Below are 18,725 nucleotides of genomic sequence, written 5' to 3'. Positions count from 1 at the left end.
GCATCACTGGACTCTGGAGTGATTCTGTTGGATTGGAAAAGTGCCAATGTGTCTACATAAGGGCGGTTCTAAGAGTGAAGTGGGAAATTACTGGCCAGTTAGTCTAACTTCAGTAGTAGGGAAAATCATGGAAGCAATGATTAGGGTGGAATTCAGTATCATTTAGACAGTCACTCAAGAGCTGGACATAGGGACTTTTGACATTGTTTATTTGGATTTCAGCAAAGCATTTGACTCAGTCCCACTTGAGCGGTTACTTTATAGGCTGGAACAGGTTGGAATCACAGGGAAAATCCTTAGATGGATAGCAGGGTGGCTTCAGGGCAGGAGGCAGAGGGTTGTGATAAATGGTTATTTCTCAGACTGAGTTGGTGTAAGAAGTAGGGTTTCCCAAGGATCAGTATAAGGAGCATTGTTGTTTTTGATCTTCATAAATGACATCGATGAAGGGATAGAGGGCGTGAGTCTAAATTTGCAGATGATATAAAGATTGGTAGAGTAGTTAATGATCACTGTCAAGCAGCACTTCTTCAGAATGACCTAGATAGACTTCAGAGATGATCAGAAAAAAGCAGCTATGATTTTATGCAGCAAAGTGTAAGGGATTGCACCCGGGGAACAGTAACTCCAAAATAACTTGTACATTTGGCGGAGTTGAACCCATTAAAAGTCATAAATATATAAGGCTATTGTTAGACCACACTTGGAAAACAGTGTTCAAGTATGGAGAGTACACCTAAAAAAAGACATTTTACTTGTTATAAGGGTACAAATACAGGTAATTTGCATGATGAGATCGGCAAAAGAGCATCCATATGAATATGTGGGTTGCAGAGTTTGGAAACTATAGGCATCTTAAAGGAGACTTGATTGGGGTTTTTAAGGCTCTGAGAGGCATAAGCAAAATGAATGAGGACAAAATTTTCATGGTTATAAATTACTGGAATAAGTTACCTACATGGGGGTGGTAGAGGCTAAGAGTTTGGGGAAATTCAAAGGTCAGCTGGATAATTACCTATGAAAGGAGGGAAACGCATAGGTTGTTGTTGTTTGGTTTTTAGGAGCATTAGAGAACTAAGGCCATATTGCTCCGGGAATATGCGGTGGTCATTCCCTTGACCTTTCCGCATCCTCCATATTTGGTGGTCACGGGCTCGAACCAGATAGGTTGTCTATTTCCTTTTCTCTTATTAATTATTATTTTTTAAAATTTTCTTATTTTATTTATTTATTTTCTTTTTCTTATTTTTTTGGCTGGTGCAGCATAAGCCATTGGCTTCCTTGCACCATGTGGCCATTGCTAATACTATTCCACAACATTATGCACGTAAGAGCACCATTAACAGGCCATATGCAAATACCTATATTTTTGGCACTTAAAAGCACCTTTAGAGATTTGGTATATACGGCCACACTGATTAATGAAGATACTCAGCCGTTACTGAAATAGGGGCATAGAAAAATTAAATGTAACACTGAGGTTTCCAGTGGGGATCAGATTCTGATTCCCACAGAAAATTTGTTTTGAACCTGTCACTTTTTGAATTTTCAGTTCAGAAAAAAAAATTTCCCCTTCAGACACTGCAAGAAGATCCTATTCTGACATCAACTTGGAATAAGTTTGATATCCTGTGGAGTGTTACTGTGACTGGCAAACTCCAAAGAGAGAGATGAGGTATTGACTTCATTTTGCTGTTCCTGCACACAGAAAGGTGATACAGTAGACTCACGATTTTCTGGGATAGATGGTAAAAATAAAACTCCAATAATCAATTTCCCAGTTAATCCAAAAATACTGAAAAATGTTCAGCAATGTACCTAATAAATATGGCGATAGATAAAAAACGAAAAAAATCTTACCACGCACTACTTGCACATCCAATACGATGTGTGCATACTTATAAAAACATACCTACAGGTAATGATATATGCTTACGTTGGCTGCCAAAGGCTGCACAATAATTTTCACAATATTTTTTTCAAGTTTTGTTTTAACTTAAGTCTACTGATATCTTTAAAACATGTTTTGTTTTCAAAATAATATTTTATATTTAAATTTTAAGTAAAATAGGAGAGATAAGCAAAAATCAATTCACTTAGAAAAATATGAAAGTATAGATTTGTTTTTGGTCTTTTGCAACTTTCTGCTGATTAGCGCTTTGAATATTTCTTATAACCATTTTTCCCTCCAGAACACTATCATTTTGCTGCTCCAGGTAGTCAAGAAATGTTTCTGCGTGGTTTAAAGCAACACTGTAGCTAATTTTTTTGACAATATCAACTCTTCTTCAGGTTCACCATCATTATTTAGTGGTAGTGTAGTGGCTGTTACATGATATAAAATTTCTTCATCATTTAGTACTTCATAGCCAGCTAAATCTTTGTCAGAATTAAGATAACCATGAACTGATTACTCATCGACACCTCTGTTCCCCAATTTGTTGCAAATTTCGTAACATTTTTGGTACCAGATCTTCACAGTTTCTTCAAATCCCAGGAATCTTTAATCATGTCACGGTAAAATTTTACGCCAAGACCTCTTTAAGGTTATGCTTTTTAATGATTTCCATGCTGCTGACATTTTGTAAATTGCATTTAATACAGTCAGGTTTTTTCAAAATGTCAATAGCTACACCCGTATTTCCCAAACTTTTTTAGCCACAGAACACTGTTCATCTCACAATATATTTAAGGAACACTTACGAAACACAAGTTTAGTGGGAACCAAAGAACTGTTTGCTAATATTTTATTGCATACAATGCACTGTGAATCAAGAGCATCTTTATTTCCAACACATGTAAAACCAAAATTCAAATAACTGTCATCATACTTCTGTTTTGGGTCTTTTATAAGTTGGTTCCTGTTTTTTCACTTCAGATGTTTGAAGAACAAAAGGCTTCGATTGTTCATCCCCACTTTGAATTGTGACAATATTGTATTCGATTTCATCGACAATAGTTGCAATACTAGAAGTACTTGCTTCTCATTTTAAAGTTCCTTTTTTCAACCACAAATCCATGGTCATTTATTTAAATAATAACATTTCGAAATTAGCATTAGTAGAGGCTAGTATGAATCAGAGCTGTAATACTCAATGTTCTCCGTTGATATTAATATTCGTAAAATAATAAGAGGAGTTTACCTCAATGTAGTACGTAGAACACTTCCGTATGATACTCTCCAGAAATTAAATCGAAAAAATCAGCAACTTACATTAGAGTAAAATATAAATAATTAAAAACCAATTTAACACAATTGTGTTAAATTGGTTTTTAATTATTTATATTTTACTCTAATGTAAGTTGCTGATTTTTTCGATTTAATTTCTGGAGAGTATCATACGGAAGTGTTCTACGTACTACATTGAGGTAAACTCCTCTTATTATTTTACAAATAGTATCAGCTCATAAAAAAATAAAATAAACCCTTCCCATTTCATCCACATTTTTCTCTAGTTCTGCATTCAACTTATTTAAGTTGCTGACCACCACAACAACAGATGGAAGTTTGTTCCAACTATCAACCATCCACTGGCTAAAGGCGAATTTCTGCACATGTATTCTACAGTTATCTTTCCTCAATTTGAATTTATGTCCTCTCAGGTGAGTAATCTGAGCAAGAAGAAGAATCCTATTAGCACTGAGCTTGCTCAATCCATTCAAAGCCCTATACACCTCAATTATATCACCTTGCAGGTGCCTAGTCTCAAGAAGCTGCAATTTTCAGAACTTAAGCCCATCTTGGTAACACCATCCCTTTGTTCCACTCACCAATCTCGTTGCCCTTCTCTGTACCTGTATAAAGTACTCAAGATGTGGCCTGACCATTGCCTTATACCAGAGGACAATCACCCCCTTATTGCTGCTAGCAAAATTCCTGGATATCATTGATAAGACACCACGACCTACTCTTACAGCCCTTTTTGCACTGCTCAGAAAACTTCATATCTGGCCACACAATTATTCTCAGATCCTTTTCATTCTCCACTACCCCAAGTGCAGTACCACCCAGTTGATATCATACTGTCATTAACAACCTTGCCAACCTTCATCAATATCATGATAAATAAAAAAAAAAAAAAAAAAAGGGTCTAACACTGAACCCCGGGGGACTCCACTAATAACATTAGTCCGCAAAGAGCAGTTTCCATTGATAACCACTCTGTCTTCTCCCACTCAACGTCCTTTTATCCATTGTAGCAACTTGCCCTTAATGCCATACTGCTCCAATTTGTACAGTAGTCTTCCATGTGCCACAGTATCAAAGGCTTTCCTAAAATACAAGTGTGTGATATCAAAAATTATTCTTTGCATTCAGTTCCCTTGTGACTACATTGTAGTATTCAATCAAATTTGTCAGACAAGACGTCCCCCTTAACAAACCTATGCTGTGTCTGAACTATAACTGCAGTCTTGTTTAGACGATCTTTGCAAAGGAAGTAAGCAAACCCTTAGCCATAATTATGAGAGCTTCCTTGGACTCAGGGGAGGTACCCATGGACTGGAGATGTGCAAATGTGACCCCAATTCACAAAGTGGGATCAAAGGCTGACACAAGTAATTATAGACCTGTGAGTTTAACTTCTGTTTCCGGAAAATTAATGGAGGCACTGGTTAAAGAAGCACTGCAGGATCATCTAGACAAGACTTCAGTTATAGCTAGGACACAGCATGGTTTTGTTAAGGGGAAGTCTTGCCTGACCAATTTGATTGGATACTATGATGCAGTCACAAAAGAACTGGATGCAGAGAATAACTTTGATATTATATACTTGGATCTTAGAAAGGCTTTTGATACTGTTGCACATGGAAGACTGCTGCACAAATTGGAGCAGTGTGGCATTGGAGGCAAATTGCTGCTATGGATAAAGGGGTGGTTGAGGGGGAGAAGACAGAGTGGTAATCAATGGACACTGCTCATCGTGGACTAATGTTATTAGTGGAGTCCCTCAGGGTTCAGTATTGGGTCCTTTATTGTTTTCGGTATTTATAAATGATATTGATGATGGTATATCAGGCTTAATGTCCAAGTTTGCAGACGATACGAAGGTTGGCAGGGTTGTCAAGGACACTACTGACACTATGCTGCTGAAACAGGATTTGGAAAGGTTGAGCAGATGGGCTTCGAGGTGGCAAATGAAGTTTAACATTGACAAATGTAAAGTACTACATATGGGAAACAGCAACCCCAGAGCAACGTATCAACTCTGTGGTACTACACTGACAGTGGTAGAGAATGAAAGGGACCTGGGGGTGGTTGTGCAAGCAGATATGAAGTTCTCTGAGCAGTGCAGACGGGCTGCAAGAGTAGCTCATGGTGTATTGTCAATGATATATAGGAATTTTTCTAGCAGGGATAAGGAGGTGATTATTCCCTTGTATAAGGCAATGGTCAGGCCACACCTAGAGTACTGTATACAGGCCTGGAGGCCTCATTTCAAGAAGGATGTAGAGCTGCTGGAACGAGTACAGAGAAGGGCAACAAGATTGGTGAATGGGACAAAGGGGTGCTCTTACGAAGAAAGGCTTAAGTTTTGCGAATTACAGTGTCTGGAAACTAGGCACCAGCGAGGTGATCTGATAGAGGTGTACAAAGCCTTGAATGGTTTGAGCATGCTCAATGCTGATGGGATTCTTCCTCTTGCTCAGAATAATCACCTGAGAGGGCATAAATTTAAATTGAGAAAAGACAGATGTAGGATAGACGTGCGGAAATTTGCCTTTAGCCAGTGGGTGGTTGGTTGGTGGAACAGACTTCCATCCCTTGTCGTGGAAGTTGATAGCCTAAATAAGTTTAAGGCTCAGTTGGACAGGTATTTTGAACGAACAGAGGGGTGAAGTGGAAGTGGGGTTTTTTTTTTTTTTTTTTGGCTGATGCTGCATAAGCTTGCTTTCTTGCATCAAATGCCTCTACTAATGCTAATGCTCCTGCATCGCTTCCTTAACCAGTGACTCCATTATTTTCCCCACAACAGAACAGAAGTTAGACTAACAGGTCTGTAATTGTCCATGTCACCCTTTGAGCCCCCGTTGTGAATTGGGGACACATTTGCACACCTCCAGTCCATGGGGACCTCCCCTGAGTCCAAGGAAGCTTTCACAATTATGGCTAAGGGTTTGCTTACTTTCTTTGCTGTCTCCTTTAATATAATCATATAGATCCCACCTATCCCAGGTGCCTTTCTTATGTTCAATTTCAACAATTTCTCCTCCACTTTTTCTCTCATTTATTACAAAATCATTTAGCTCCCTGCTAGAGTATAATAAGCTTCTGGCCTCCACTTCCCTACAGACCTTCTCATATGTGAATGTAGATGCAAAATACTTATTCAGTTTGTCAGCTACCTGAGCCAGTGGCGGATCCAGGTATCATCGTAAGGGGAAGGGAGCATGGCGACCAATGAGTTTTTTAGAATGCAGGAGGCATTGTAAAAAAAAATTAGGGTTAAGCAGGGGCATATGCTCCTTCTGCCCACCCCTGAATAAGCCCATGACCTGAGCAGGTTCATCCACAATCAAACTGTCGATGTCAAGTGGACCAATCTGATTCATCCTCTTCCTTCTACAGTTTACATAAGTAAAAAAGTCTTTACGGTTTTCCTTTGCATTGTTTGCCAAAGATTTCTCGTAATCTGCCTTTGTTTGCCTAATATCGTTTGCGATTTGATTACATACTATCTTATACCTACCATAGGCATCTGGGTCTCCTGATAATTTATATGCGTCCCATGCATTTTTCTTCCCTGCCACGAGGTCATCTGACATTCATTTAAGCCTAAACCTTAAATTTTTCCTTAGTTGGTATGAAAAGCCTAGTAGCTTCCCATTTAGAATTTGCTTTTGGTAACATCAGTTTGTCCCACTGCATAGAATTTAAAAACTCCCCGAGACCACTATAGTCACCTTTACGAAAGCAAAAACCCTTCCCCTTACATTTTTAAATGCTGATAATTATCAAAAAAAATGTATACAAGGAAGTCAGTTTAGTTATATCATTTCGCTTCCCCCACCTCCTTCAACCCGTGTACTCCAGGCTAAATCGCATATGAATGGCATATTAGATCACCACATTGCTACTTTTTCGTAGATGTCATTACCTCTACTCGTACTTCTCTATGCAAAAGCCCATCAAAATAAAGTGTTCCGTGGTCTATTTGATTATTAGTCTATGCCAGTATATTAATAACTGAAAAAAAAAATAATAATAATGTTAAAAATTAGAATGATACAAAAGTGGTGTATGCTGCAAATAGGCAAAATTTATTTTTTAATTTTTTTTTTAAATTATTAATTAGGATTTTTCACTGAACACTCGTTCACATCTCATGGAATACTAGTGTTCCATGGAACACATTTTGGGAGATGCTGAGCTAGACATTTACAATACAATCCTGTTTCATCGGCATTATAAATTTGCTCTGGCACACGTTCATTGGTTTCAATAAATTTTTGAAATTCACTGGTGAATTGTTGGGTGGCCAGAGCATTGCTACTTAGTTTTTCACCTTGAATGGCAATTTGATGAATGTCATACCTCATCAACCACCCAGAAGGTGCAGTAAAATCACACCAGAAATTTTAATTTGTCAAAAAAAATATTTTGCCTTGGCCCATCTGCTGTTTGTTAGCTAAACCACAACACCACTGCCTTGTCAAGGTCCTCGTATGTAGACTGTTTCGTCATTTTTCTGATAGTCATGCCTTCAATGCTATCAGATGTGCCCGCAAAATTGAATAGCTTCCCTTTGTTTTTTTTTACAATGTCGTGTAAAGTTTGGTCACCAACATTATAATGATTCATTAGAGATTTAATAGATGCTCCGTTTTCTTCAATAATTTCAAGTTTTTGTTGAATTGAAAGTACAACTCTTTTGTGTTTACGCATCATTTTTGCGATTTCTAAACAAACAAAAAAATAATAAATAAAAAAAAATAACAATAATATATTTACTATTAAAAAAATGTCGACATTCCCAACATAAATAACGAAACAAAATTTGTCTTTTTGCAGTGCAACAGAACACACTAATCCACGCAATGCACTAAAACAAACTAAACAGTTGTTTGCTTTCTACTGTTTTTTTGAGTGGTGGGTGGGAAGACAGCCGGGGGTTGTGGGAATAGGTAGACTCATCTCCCAATCATGAATTATAAAGCTGCTTCTCGTTGCTTATTTGCAACTTGTAAAACATCTGTTTATTTCCTATTCTATTTATTACTTGAATTTTCCAGTTGGCTTTTTTCTTTCTTTCTTTTTTTTTTTTTTTTTTTTTTTAAAATCTGGAGTCTTGAAGTGTCCTGGTTAATGCAATCCCAGTAAATCGGGAGTCTGCTGTATTTGCCTGATGTGCTTTTCAGTAGTGCAATATTTTTCCAATGTGATTTTCCTAAGGTGATAACATCTGAGTCGGTATCATTATTTTCTGACAGGTACACTGTTGGGATCTCACAAGAGGAATTTATATTAACAGGAGAAACGTTGGTGGTTTTTTTTTTTTTTTTTTTTTTTTTTGGTTTCTTGGCTCTCCACCTAGCGTGGATCTAAAGGAATGCCTACTACTTAGAAAGCATTACATGTTCATGCACTCGAAGTTGTTGTCAGGGGGTACCCAAGCACCATACCTAAAACTCAACCAGCCTGAATTCTGTCCCTTAGACAATGATGATAAGGATATGCTATCAGCCTAACTGATCCTGAGAAGCCACTTCAGGATCTCCCATGTTGTTGGAGCAAATGCCTAAAGTGATGTATTGCAGCTGGGCATCCTCGATCACTAGAATCTCCCTGGATAGCAGTAGATGGTAAATATGCCAGAGGTCCTATCACTATGTATAGGTTCCCATGTCAGTGGTCACAAACAGAAGAAGATAGAGAGAAAAAGATATGTACTGGGAAAGTAGCAAAAGTAACATACACTAGACATGGTCACCACATCTAAACTTTGCTTTCAAGTTAAAAATATAGAGATGCTTGGTATTATATTACAAATTTGTTTGTGTACTTCTTCTGTCTCTAAATAAGAGAGACACAACAAATTTTATATTAAACTAAAATTGTAAATATCACTGATTTTAACATAAATAATGAGTGAACAGAAATTCAGAGCAAGATCTGATGTAAGGCTGATGTAATAGCAGTAATTTGCATTATGATATTACCTGTATCATCTTCATCCATATCACCTTGGAAAAACGAAGCCTTCATTCCTTGAACTCTTTCAGCATTAATTCCCAATGTTATTGCCAATCGTTGTGTGTGAAAATAATCATTATCTGAATGTGCAATAGGAGATACCTCTGAAATAAATATTTCATTAAAATTAATTTTATTTTTTACATATACCACTAATTACACATATACCACTAATTTTAAAAATGAGGGGAGAGAGAGAGAGAGAGAGAGGAATAAAACACGCTATCAGATACCATATATCTGTATCATGGCAAACTACATAAGCATTAGCTGACATGATCAGAAGCTCAAATTAATTTAATATGTTTGTTATATTCCTGGAATTACTGTGCACATCAATTAAGTTTTGTCATTTATTGCTTTTAACAGACCAGATACATACCTTATAGTTACTTATGTTTTCTAATATGATCCAGGAGCCTTAGTGGATTTGAGCTCTACTGCCATTTTCCTTTCTGTGGTCGGGGTAATGTTTATGCACAAGTGCTCTGAGAAAGGGGATAACAGTATAGTTTTGCCACATTCCAATTGCACTAACAATCTGAATTGGTAGTTTCCCTGAACCGATAAATTCTCTTTAATGGTATTAGAAAAAATGCTTGCACCTCCTGTATTTAAGTGAATACTATCTTTACAAAATAAATTCCATTTATCAACTAAGGTCGACCATGCTAAGAAAAATTTCACCCCATAAGCCATCCAGAGTTCCTCAAACCTAGAGTTTCTCCATAAGGTTTTCATCATGAAATCCATCCTGCCATGTCTATGCAGAATTACACATTTTGCAATACCTTTTCAACATGATCTTATATTTTGTAAGCAATCTAATCTATAAATCATCGGTCCCCACATGCATTGCCATGCAGCCAACAGAACCATTATGAATTGATCTGTTTGTAACATAACATTAACTTTTGCACCCAGTTGCCATCTCTCTTTCTTACAGAATATGTTCCCTGTCTCCCTTCCAATTGAATGCTTTGTTTCCTGTGGAAACAGGGCATTCAATAACAGCTGATCCTTTTCTGGGTGGGTGGGGGGGAGGGGAATTAGATTTTTGAAAAATATCACTTAATATATATATATCATCAGACATGAGTCACCAAACTGAATTTTCTCCAGAACACCAACTCACTTCCTTAGAGACTCAAACATGCCTGACCATATGCTGAGTTTTGAATTTAGTTTTATTAAGATTCCTAATGGTAAGATTCAGGACTGAATAGTTAAATTGCCTTTTTGCTTTTATTTTATTTTTGATTTTTCATTTCTTTTCAAAATTTTGCTTCCTCAGTCCCAGTTCATTATGAACTGGGACTGAGGAAGGAAGCAATATACAAAAATATACACAAAAATTTTTGTACAAAAAATAAAAGTAAAAAATAATAAATAACAAAGAAATAAATAAGTGTTATTTACTTATTATTTTTTACTTTTATGTTTTGTACAGAGTATTTTTTGTTATTTATTATTTTTTACTTTTACATTTTTTGTAAAAGTAAAAAATAATAAATAACAAAGAAATAAATAAGTGTTATTTACTTATTATTTTTTACTTTTATTTTTTGTACAAAAATTTTTGTGTATATTTTTGCTCGCTTCCTCAGTCCCAGTTTATTTTTGTACTAGATATTTTAAATTCTTTCACCTGTTTAACCACTACTTCACTTCTACTTTCGACTATCCCCTAAACGTCTCTTAGTTCAAGCACTGTGTGTACTTTTCATTTCCATTTTCACAGACACTATTTATTTTACAAACCACATATTTTATATATATATATATATCTAAGTATCTAAGAATTGAAAAGTCTGATAAAGTTTACATAGATTGAAGTGAAAAATACACAATTCGTCATTTTTCTGATAGTCATGCCTTCAATGCTATCAGATGTGCCCGCAAAATTGAATAGCTTCCCCAAAATGCCAAGAACTAGAAGGGCGAGGACAACAGAAAAAAGAAGTGATGTAGGTTTGTAAAAGGAGAAAGAATGTGAATATCTTATATGTTATGACAATAATTCATCATAATTTATAGGATTTTCACATTCTTTCTCCTTTTACAAACCTACATCACTTCTCTTTTCTGCTATCCTCACCCTTCTAGTTCTTGGCACTTTGTGTATTTTTCACTTCCATCTATGCAAACTTTATCAGACTTTTCAATTCTTACACACTTATATAAACTTATGCACCGTTTACTGCTGCTTTGCATGTTTTGGTGCATCTATATATACAGTATGCGCGCGCGCGCATCCACGTGTGGGTGTTTTCAAATATCAGTCACGTTACAACAGAACATAAAAGAAGAAAAAGTAAGTACGACACTAGTCTATAGAAGAACAAAATACTTCAACGGACACAGAAATCAATGCAATAAGCAAAAAAAAATAAAAATAATAATTCTTAATTTTAGCTTCTGAATTCCAAATAAATTTAACTATTTAATTGATAATCCCTAAACATGCAGACACTATTTCCAAAAGTATCCAGACATCCCATGGAATTTGAAAAAAAAAATGGGCCATCTACCTAACGACAGCAGGTATAAAACCAACAGCCTTCATTCTAGAAGTAAACAGATCAGTAAAACATATTGGATGCCATTTTAGAAATCAATTTTTTGTGGAATTGCAGCAAAACTGCAATTTTAACTTTTGCACCGTAGGTCAATGGTGACTAAGTAATTATCAAACGGAAATATTCAGGCAAGCTGCAGAAATTGATGGAAAAAGGCCAAAGGCACTTAGAAGAATTGTATTTAGGTCCTGTTGTCCTCAGTGCATACTGTCAGCCATTTGGGGTAGCCAAAGGGAGACTGATTTTAGTACAAGGATGCAGAATAGAACTGGATTTCATGAAAGACCTGCAGCACACAACCAATTATCACAACATGCAGGATTGCCTTGCCTGCTGCAGAACCCATCATAATTGGTCACTTGAACAATAGAGTTTCGTTATGAAGTAGAGAATCACAGTCCATGGTTTTCTGATCAGGAAGCTAGGTATGGATCTGGCAGATGCTTGGAGAATGCCCTTCATCAGAGTGTGCTGTCTAAAACTGAAGTTTGGCAAGTACTATCATCTATGGTTCTTTCTCGTAGTTTGGACCACTGGTTCCCAAAACAATAGTGGATATGAGGTAATTGATATTTTTGACAATTCCACCCTTCTTCTACTGTGGTGGCAATGTGGAGAAGGCTATTTTTCATTTCAGCACAACTGCACCATGTCATAATGAACAGCTTGTAGTGACTCAGTCAGAAGACAGGGGCATGCAAAAGCTTCAATCACCTGCCAGAGCTCCAAGTTTAACTCCACTGAACACCTTTGGGAGGCTTTTATTTTATCAATAAAAGGTTCTTTGAAACATGCTGGTGTCTGATTACTTTTGGCAATATACTATATATGTATATGAATTAGAACATAAAAAATGATTCAAATATGAGAATGGTTATGTGTGTTAAGTAATTTAATGCATTAAGTCTAATATGGAATGGAAAAATGGCACCAAAAGAAGTATAAAATGATTAAAATAGATAAAATATAAACGGGGTATTGCATTCTGAGGAGGATCTCAATACCAGAAAGTTCAACACACACACACACACACACACACACACACACACACACACACACACACACACACACACACACACACACACACACACACACACACACTTAAATAAAGACAATGTTTAAAGACCTAAAGCCATGAAAGGTCACAAAGAAATGGTCAGGTTAAATTATATTATCCAATGCATGAATAGAATTAATGATGTAACTAAATTTGGCATTAATTCTGGGAACAGGATTCATGTTAGTTTTTGTTAGTTTTGGCTCTGGTATTGATAATATAACTTAACTTGACCATTTCCATCCATAACCACAGGGGCTCACACCCGGTGAGAATGGGCTTGGTACACCCAGGGTCCTGAGCTGGATATCATCATTTTTCTTTCTCTTTCTTTGTAATTCCCTTCTATTTCTGACTCTCTCTCTCTCTCTCTCTCTCTCTCTCTCTCTCTCTCTCTCTCTCTCAGGGTAATTCAGAAATTTTTTTTTTTGGCTAATGCAGCAAAGCCTTAGGCTTCCTCACACCGTATGGCTAATAATAATGTGTGTAGCTTTAGGTAGCATCTTTACACCTCGTACATTTTGTACAAAATCCATTTCGGCATTTGTCTTACTAGAGGCTTGATGTAGCCGAGTGGTCAGGGGCGTGAGTGTAGTAGCACATGCTCTTTGAATGGACTGGGGTTGTTGTTTGTAGTTTTGTGGTGCAAAAGCTGCTTCGGCTATATTGCACCTGTTCAAGTTTTGTTATTTTCAGTCATCTTAACACTAATGTTGGAATATTAGATGCAATTGGTAAGGTTTATTAGACTGAGGTATGTAAAGAGTTCCTTTACTTCGGAGTTTTCTCCCATAATGAGTTCAAGACTTAATGGTTCATTTGCATGCAATTTGAAAATTGATTGGCAGGCAGTTTGGCAACATGGACATTCTATGATGACGTGCTTCACTGTTAGTATGGTTAGACACTGAGGGCATTGTGGCGGACCATTTTTCATTAGAAGATAAGAGTGTGTTAAATGTGTATGTCCAATGTGAAGCCGGGCTAGGATAACCGCTTCATGCCTGTTTGACCGAAAACTTGATTTCCAGGATTTTGGCTGCTGTTTGATTTGGTATAGTTTGTTGTTTTCTTGAGATTTCCAGGTTTGTGTCCATATGTTTTCAGAGGCTTTTCGAATGACATTTTTAAAGTCATTGTGTGGAATTGTATACAGGTGAGAATTTTCATTTTACGGATGTTTGGCAGCTTGATCGGCACATTCATCCAGAAAATCCAGGAATCCAAGTGAATCTGACTTTTCGGTTTTTAGTCTTAAGAAGCGATAAGCAGGAAAGAATTTTTCTTAGATATGAGTGAGGTGGTTGATCTTGTAGCTGTAAAGCATTATATTGCACTTAATGAGTCTGTAAAAATTATACTTTTTACAAGGGAAGTTTTGGCAATGTGATCTAGTGCAAGACTTATTGCAAACAGTTCAGCACTATAGATACTACACTCTATTGGAAGTGACTGAGAAATTATGTTATTTGGTAGGACAACAGCAGTACCAATGTGTGTATCTGTTTTGGAGCCATCAGTATACAGATGTGAGTAATGAGAGAATTGGATTACATAAGAGGAATGCAGCTGTTTCATGTACTGATTTGGGATGTTATTTTGTTTCCATTTTATGAGGTTAATGTCACAATCGGCTGAAATGATTTCCCACGGGGGAAGATGTGTGTATCTTGGTAGATATTATCCATATTTAAGTTCCATCGTGAAAGTATTTCTTTTAGTCGTATGCCAGCAGGTTTGCATATGCGAGGTTTTTTCTTATATAAAGTTTCCCATTTTAGAGTATACAGATATTTCTAAGTTGGATGTTCGGGAAGGCTTTGAATTTTTGTAGCATAGTTCAAAAAAGTTAGTTAGTTAGTTAGTTAGTTATTTGGTTTTTAGGAGCATTAGCAACTAAGGCTATATTGCTCCGGGATATGCGGTGGTCATTCCCTGACCTTTCCACATCCTCCGTATTTGGTGGCGACGGGCTCGAACCCCGGTCTAATCAAGAAGCCTGTGCTATGCACTGCTGCTCCTTCCCACCTGGCTACGGAGGCGCCAGTTCAAAAAAGAAGTTGTCTACGAAGGCTGAGTGGGAGTTCATAACTCTGTGTATAGACTGTACACAGGTGATGTATGAAATGCTCCGGAAACAACACGTAATGCATCGTGATGGATAGGATCTAACCATTTTAGAACACTTTTCCTCGCTGAGGAGTAGATGGGAGAACCATAATCTAATCTAGATCTTATCATTGCTCGATAAATGTGCAATAGTGAATAATGATCAGCTCCCCATTTCATGGCAGATATTGCTTGTAAAATGTTTAATTTGTTTACACACACTGTGCGTAGATATTTTATACGTTCTAGGAAATTTAGCCTGTGAGCCTTGATTGCACCTAGTAGTCGGATACTATGCTTCAGTGGGATTGGTTGATTGCTTATTCTTAGTTCTGGGTAAGGATGCATCTTTCGTACTGAGAGTCGATATCCATTATATCAAAGTCATGGACTCTATTTTGTTTATAGCACATTGAAGCTGTTTCTCAATTGTCCGCATATTCTGAGTGACATGAAATAGTGAGATCGTCTGCATATGTTTCTACTGTTTCTGGAATTACTTCTGTGATAGGATTTATTTTTATTGCAAAAAGGGTTGCACTAAGGACTGAGCCTTGGGGAACCCCCTGTTCTTGATTGTATATTTGAGACAAAATATTATGGTAGCGGACTTGGAAAGTATCTTTTATGCATGAAATTCTGGAGAAACTTTGGTAGTTGGCCTCGCATTCCTAATTTGTGCAATGCCTGTAGGATAACATATCTCCAAGTAGTATCAAAAGCCTTTTCAATGTCAAGACATATCAAAACAAGATGTTTGTTTCAGAGAAAAGGTACTGTGTATGTTTGCTTCGGCTTTTGTAAATATATCCAGTGCTGAGCTGTTTTTTCGAAAACCATATTGGCTCGGACTAAGGAGATTGTGTGAGTCAAGAAACCACGTTAACCGATCATTCACCATTCTTTCTAAAGTTTTACTACGGCAGCTAGTGAGGGAAATAGGGCAATAATTATTTGGATTTGAGTGGTTCTTCCTGGTTTTGGAAAGGCCAACACAAACGAATGCTGCCAAGAGTCTGGATATGTGTGCTCAAGGTATATCCTATTAAAAAGCAATAGAATCATGCATAACGAATTTTCAGTGAGATGCTTAATCATTTGATAGTAGATTCCATTTTAGCTAAGATTTAGTTAACTGAAAATTGTCGAGTCGGTGGATTTTTGGCTGCTGTAAAGGGATAAGTATTTTTGAAATTTTACCGTATTCTTCGTTAATTAACATAGTAACATAGTAAACCTATTTAATATCTATGCTTTACACAGATATTAAATAGGTTTAGTAGCATTCATTAGCTTCTTATTTTGAATTTAACCAACGATTTTTGGAAGTTACAACTCCCGGTGTTGGCACCAATATTGTTGAACTAGTCACCATATTGTAGTCGATAAGAAACAGTTTAATGTATATATATCTCAAACTGATAGTGTAAGGAATAAAGTAAAACTAGATAGCGTAATACGAAGCACTGCATTAAGAATCTGTTAACTTATTATAGTATTATCAATTAATCAAAAATAATATTAATCTTATTAAAATTCATTGTTAATTAAATTGTATTTAAATGGAAATCATGACCCAGACTAGAGCTACGAAGCAAAGATCACAGACCAGCGAGAGTGCTGTGACTCGGGAGAGAACCGAAGGGGGCAATTCTCCAAAGCATCACAGTCTCAAAAAATGTGTGAAGGGACCAAGGACATTAGGTGCCAACTCAGTGTTCTGATGGGCGTCTACAAGAGCTTGAGGGGTAGGGTAAATGCCCTCAAAGAAATTAATATGAGGGGCCCATCAAGCTCTCAGCTGCCCAGCTCAACAGCTGAGCTCACTCCTCTGTCTGTATCAGGCAAAACACAGGCAATCTCCAAGGCAGAATGCGCTGGTCCCAAAGGAACTAGTTATTGTTGGTGACTCTATAGTCAGGGAGATGGGGAATATACTATGCAAGAAGAATAGGTGGAACAGGACCAGGGTATGTCTGCCATGGGCAAAAGTTGATGACATTGCAGAGCACATATCTTTTAAGGGCACAAAAGGTGACGTTGTACACATTGGAACCAATGACATTAAGAGTAAGAGATCTGCAAATTTACTCAACAAGTACAGGTCAATGTTGAAAAAAAAAGTCGTAAGTTAGGGTTGAATGTGAAAGTGTCTGCAATTCTGCCCAGACATGATAGGAGGGAAGTATATGATGAGAGCCTTGTCAACCAATTCGGCCTTGCAGAGATTGTGCAAGGTTCAAGGTTAGAATTTTTTTCAGCCAGTCTGTGCTTGATGACAGGAGAGACTGCTTCTACAGGGATGGAATACACTTAAATAGAAATGGTGCAAGAATATTTTCTGATGCTATGGAGGCAGTGCTAGGTGGGTCAGAAAACTGCTAGCTTGGGGGGGGGGGGGTTCATAGTGGCTGCAGGCAGAGGCAAAAGTGATTCTTGCACTGGTTCTATTAGAATGAGCAACAACCTGGAAAGCAAGGTGATGGAGATTTCTGGGATTGCTGGGAGTCATAGTGGAACAAGTGAATACATGGGCTGTGTTAGGGTAACTAAGAGTAGGAACAGGTGCATGTATACTTGAATGTACACCAATGCTAGGAGTATAGTTAATAAATTTGATGGGCTTCAAGTACTAGTCAAGACATCAAAGGCAGATATTGTTGGGATATCAGAGATGTGGTGTCACACAGATATAAGCAGTGCAGAATTGGAATTTGGGAAGTACAAAGTGTACAGGAAGGATATACAGGACAGGAAGGGAGGAGGGGTTATGTTGTTAGTTAAGAAACACAAAATTTAAGGAAGTGCATCCAATTGATGTTGGTGACAATGCAGTGTTGAGTCTGTTTGGTGTGAAAAAAGCACTGGAATAGGAAAATTGAGAGTAGGTGTGTGTGTTATAGGCCTAATGAATCTGATGACTATAATGAGCAATTGTGCAGAGAAATAGAGTGGGCCAGTAAATCAGAACGTCTTATAATGGGGGATTATAACTTTCCAGATACTGACTGGACCTTGTGGGTTGGTTGGTCACTCGCACAGTAGCAAGACTTTTGTGGATTTATTGGACTGTTTTCTACAGCAACACGTTCGAGATGCAATCAGAGGGAGTAATACTCTTGATCTGATTATCAGCAGTGATTATTCATGCATTAAGAATTTGCAGATAAAGGAGCCACTGGGTGACAGTAATCACAACGTACTGATATGGGAATTACTTAAAAGATGTAACTACCATCAAGGCTAAGGGGAAGGGCTTTTGATTTCGTAAAGGTGACTACAATGGTCTCAGACAGTTTTTAAATTCTGTACAGTGGGATCAACTGATGATGTTACCAACATTGAATTCTAAATAGGAAGCCTTCAGGGACTTAATTTCCAAGGCTACTGTTGTTGTTTTATTTGGTTTTTAGGACCATTAGCAACTAAGGCCATATAGCTCCGAGGATATGTGATGGTCATTCTCTGACCTTTCCGCATCCTCCATATCTGGTGGCCCACGGGCTCGAACCCCGGTCTAATCAAGAGGCATGTGCTACGCACTGCTGCTCCTGCCCACCTGGCTACGGAGGCTACTAGGCTTTTCATTCCAACTAAGAAATACTGTTCAAGGTTTAGGCCTAAATGGATGTCAGATGAATTAATGAGGCTCGTGACAGAGAAGAAGAATGTATGGGACGCATATAACATATCAGGTGACACAGAAGCCTGTGGCAGATTACGAGAAATATTTGGCAAAGGATGCAAAGAAAAACAGCAAAGAGTTCTTTACTTATGCAAACTCTAG

At 37.4% G+C, this 18,725-nt stretch overlaps 1 protein-coding gene across 1 annotated transcript in view; it reads right to left on the bottom strand.

The window, feature by feature from the left end:
• Nup98-96 (nuclear pore complex protein Nup98-96) overlaps positions 1–18,725 on the bottom strand; it is a 770,989-nt gene that overhangs the window by 352,973 nt on the left and 399,291 nt on the right. The window contains exon 22 of the mRNA XM_090379042.1: positions 9,160–9,297. Coding sequence (XP_090235168.1) covers positions 9,160–9,297 — 138 coding nt within the window. The remainder of the gene's footprint in view (positions 1–9,159; positions 9,298–18,725) is intronic.

This window comes from Mastigoproctus giganteus, chromosome 8, assembly GCF_048544385.1.
Source record: "Mastigoproctus giganteus isolate SK-2022 chromosome 8, ASM4854438v1, whole genome shotgun sequence".
NCBI classification, from domain to species: Eukaryota; Metazoa; Arthropoda; class Arachnida; order Uropygi; family Thelyphonidae; genus Mastigoproctus; species Mastigoproctus giganteus.
This window is presented reverse-complemented; position numbering and strand designations above follow the sequence as displayed.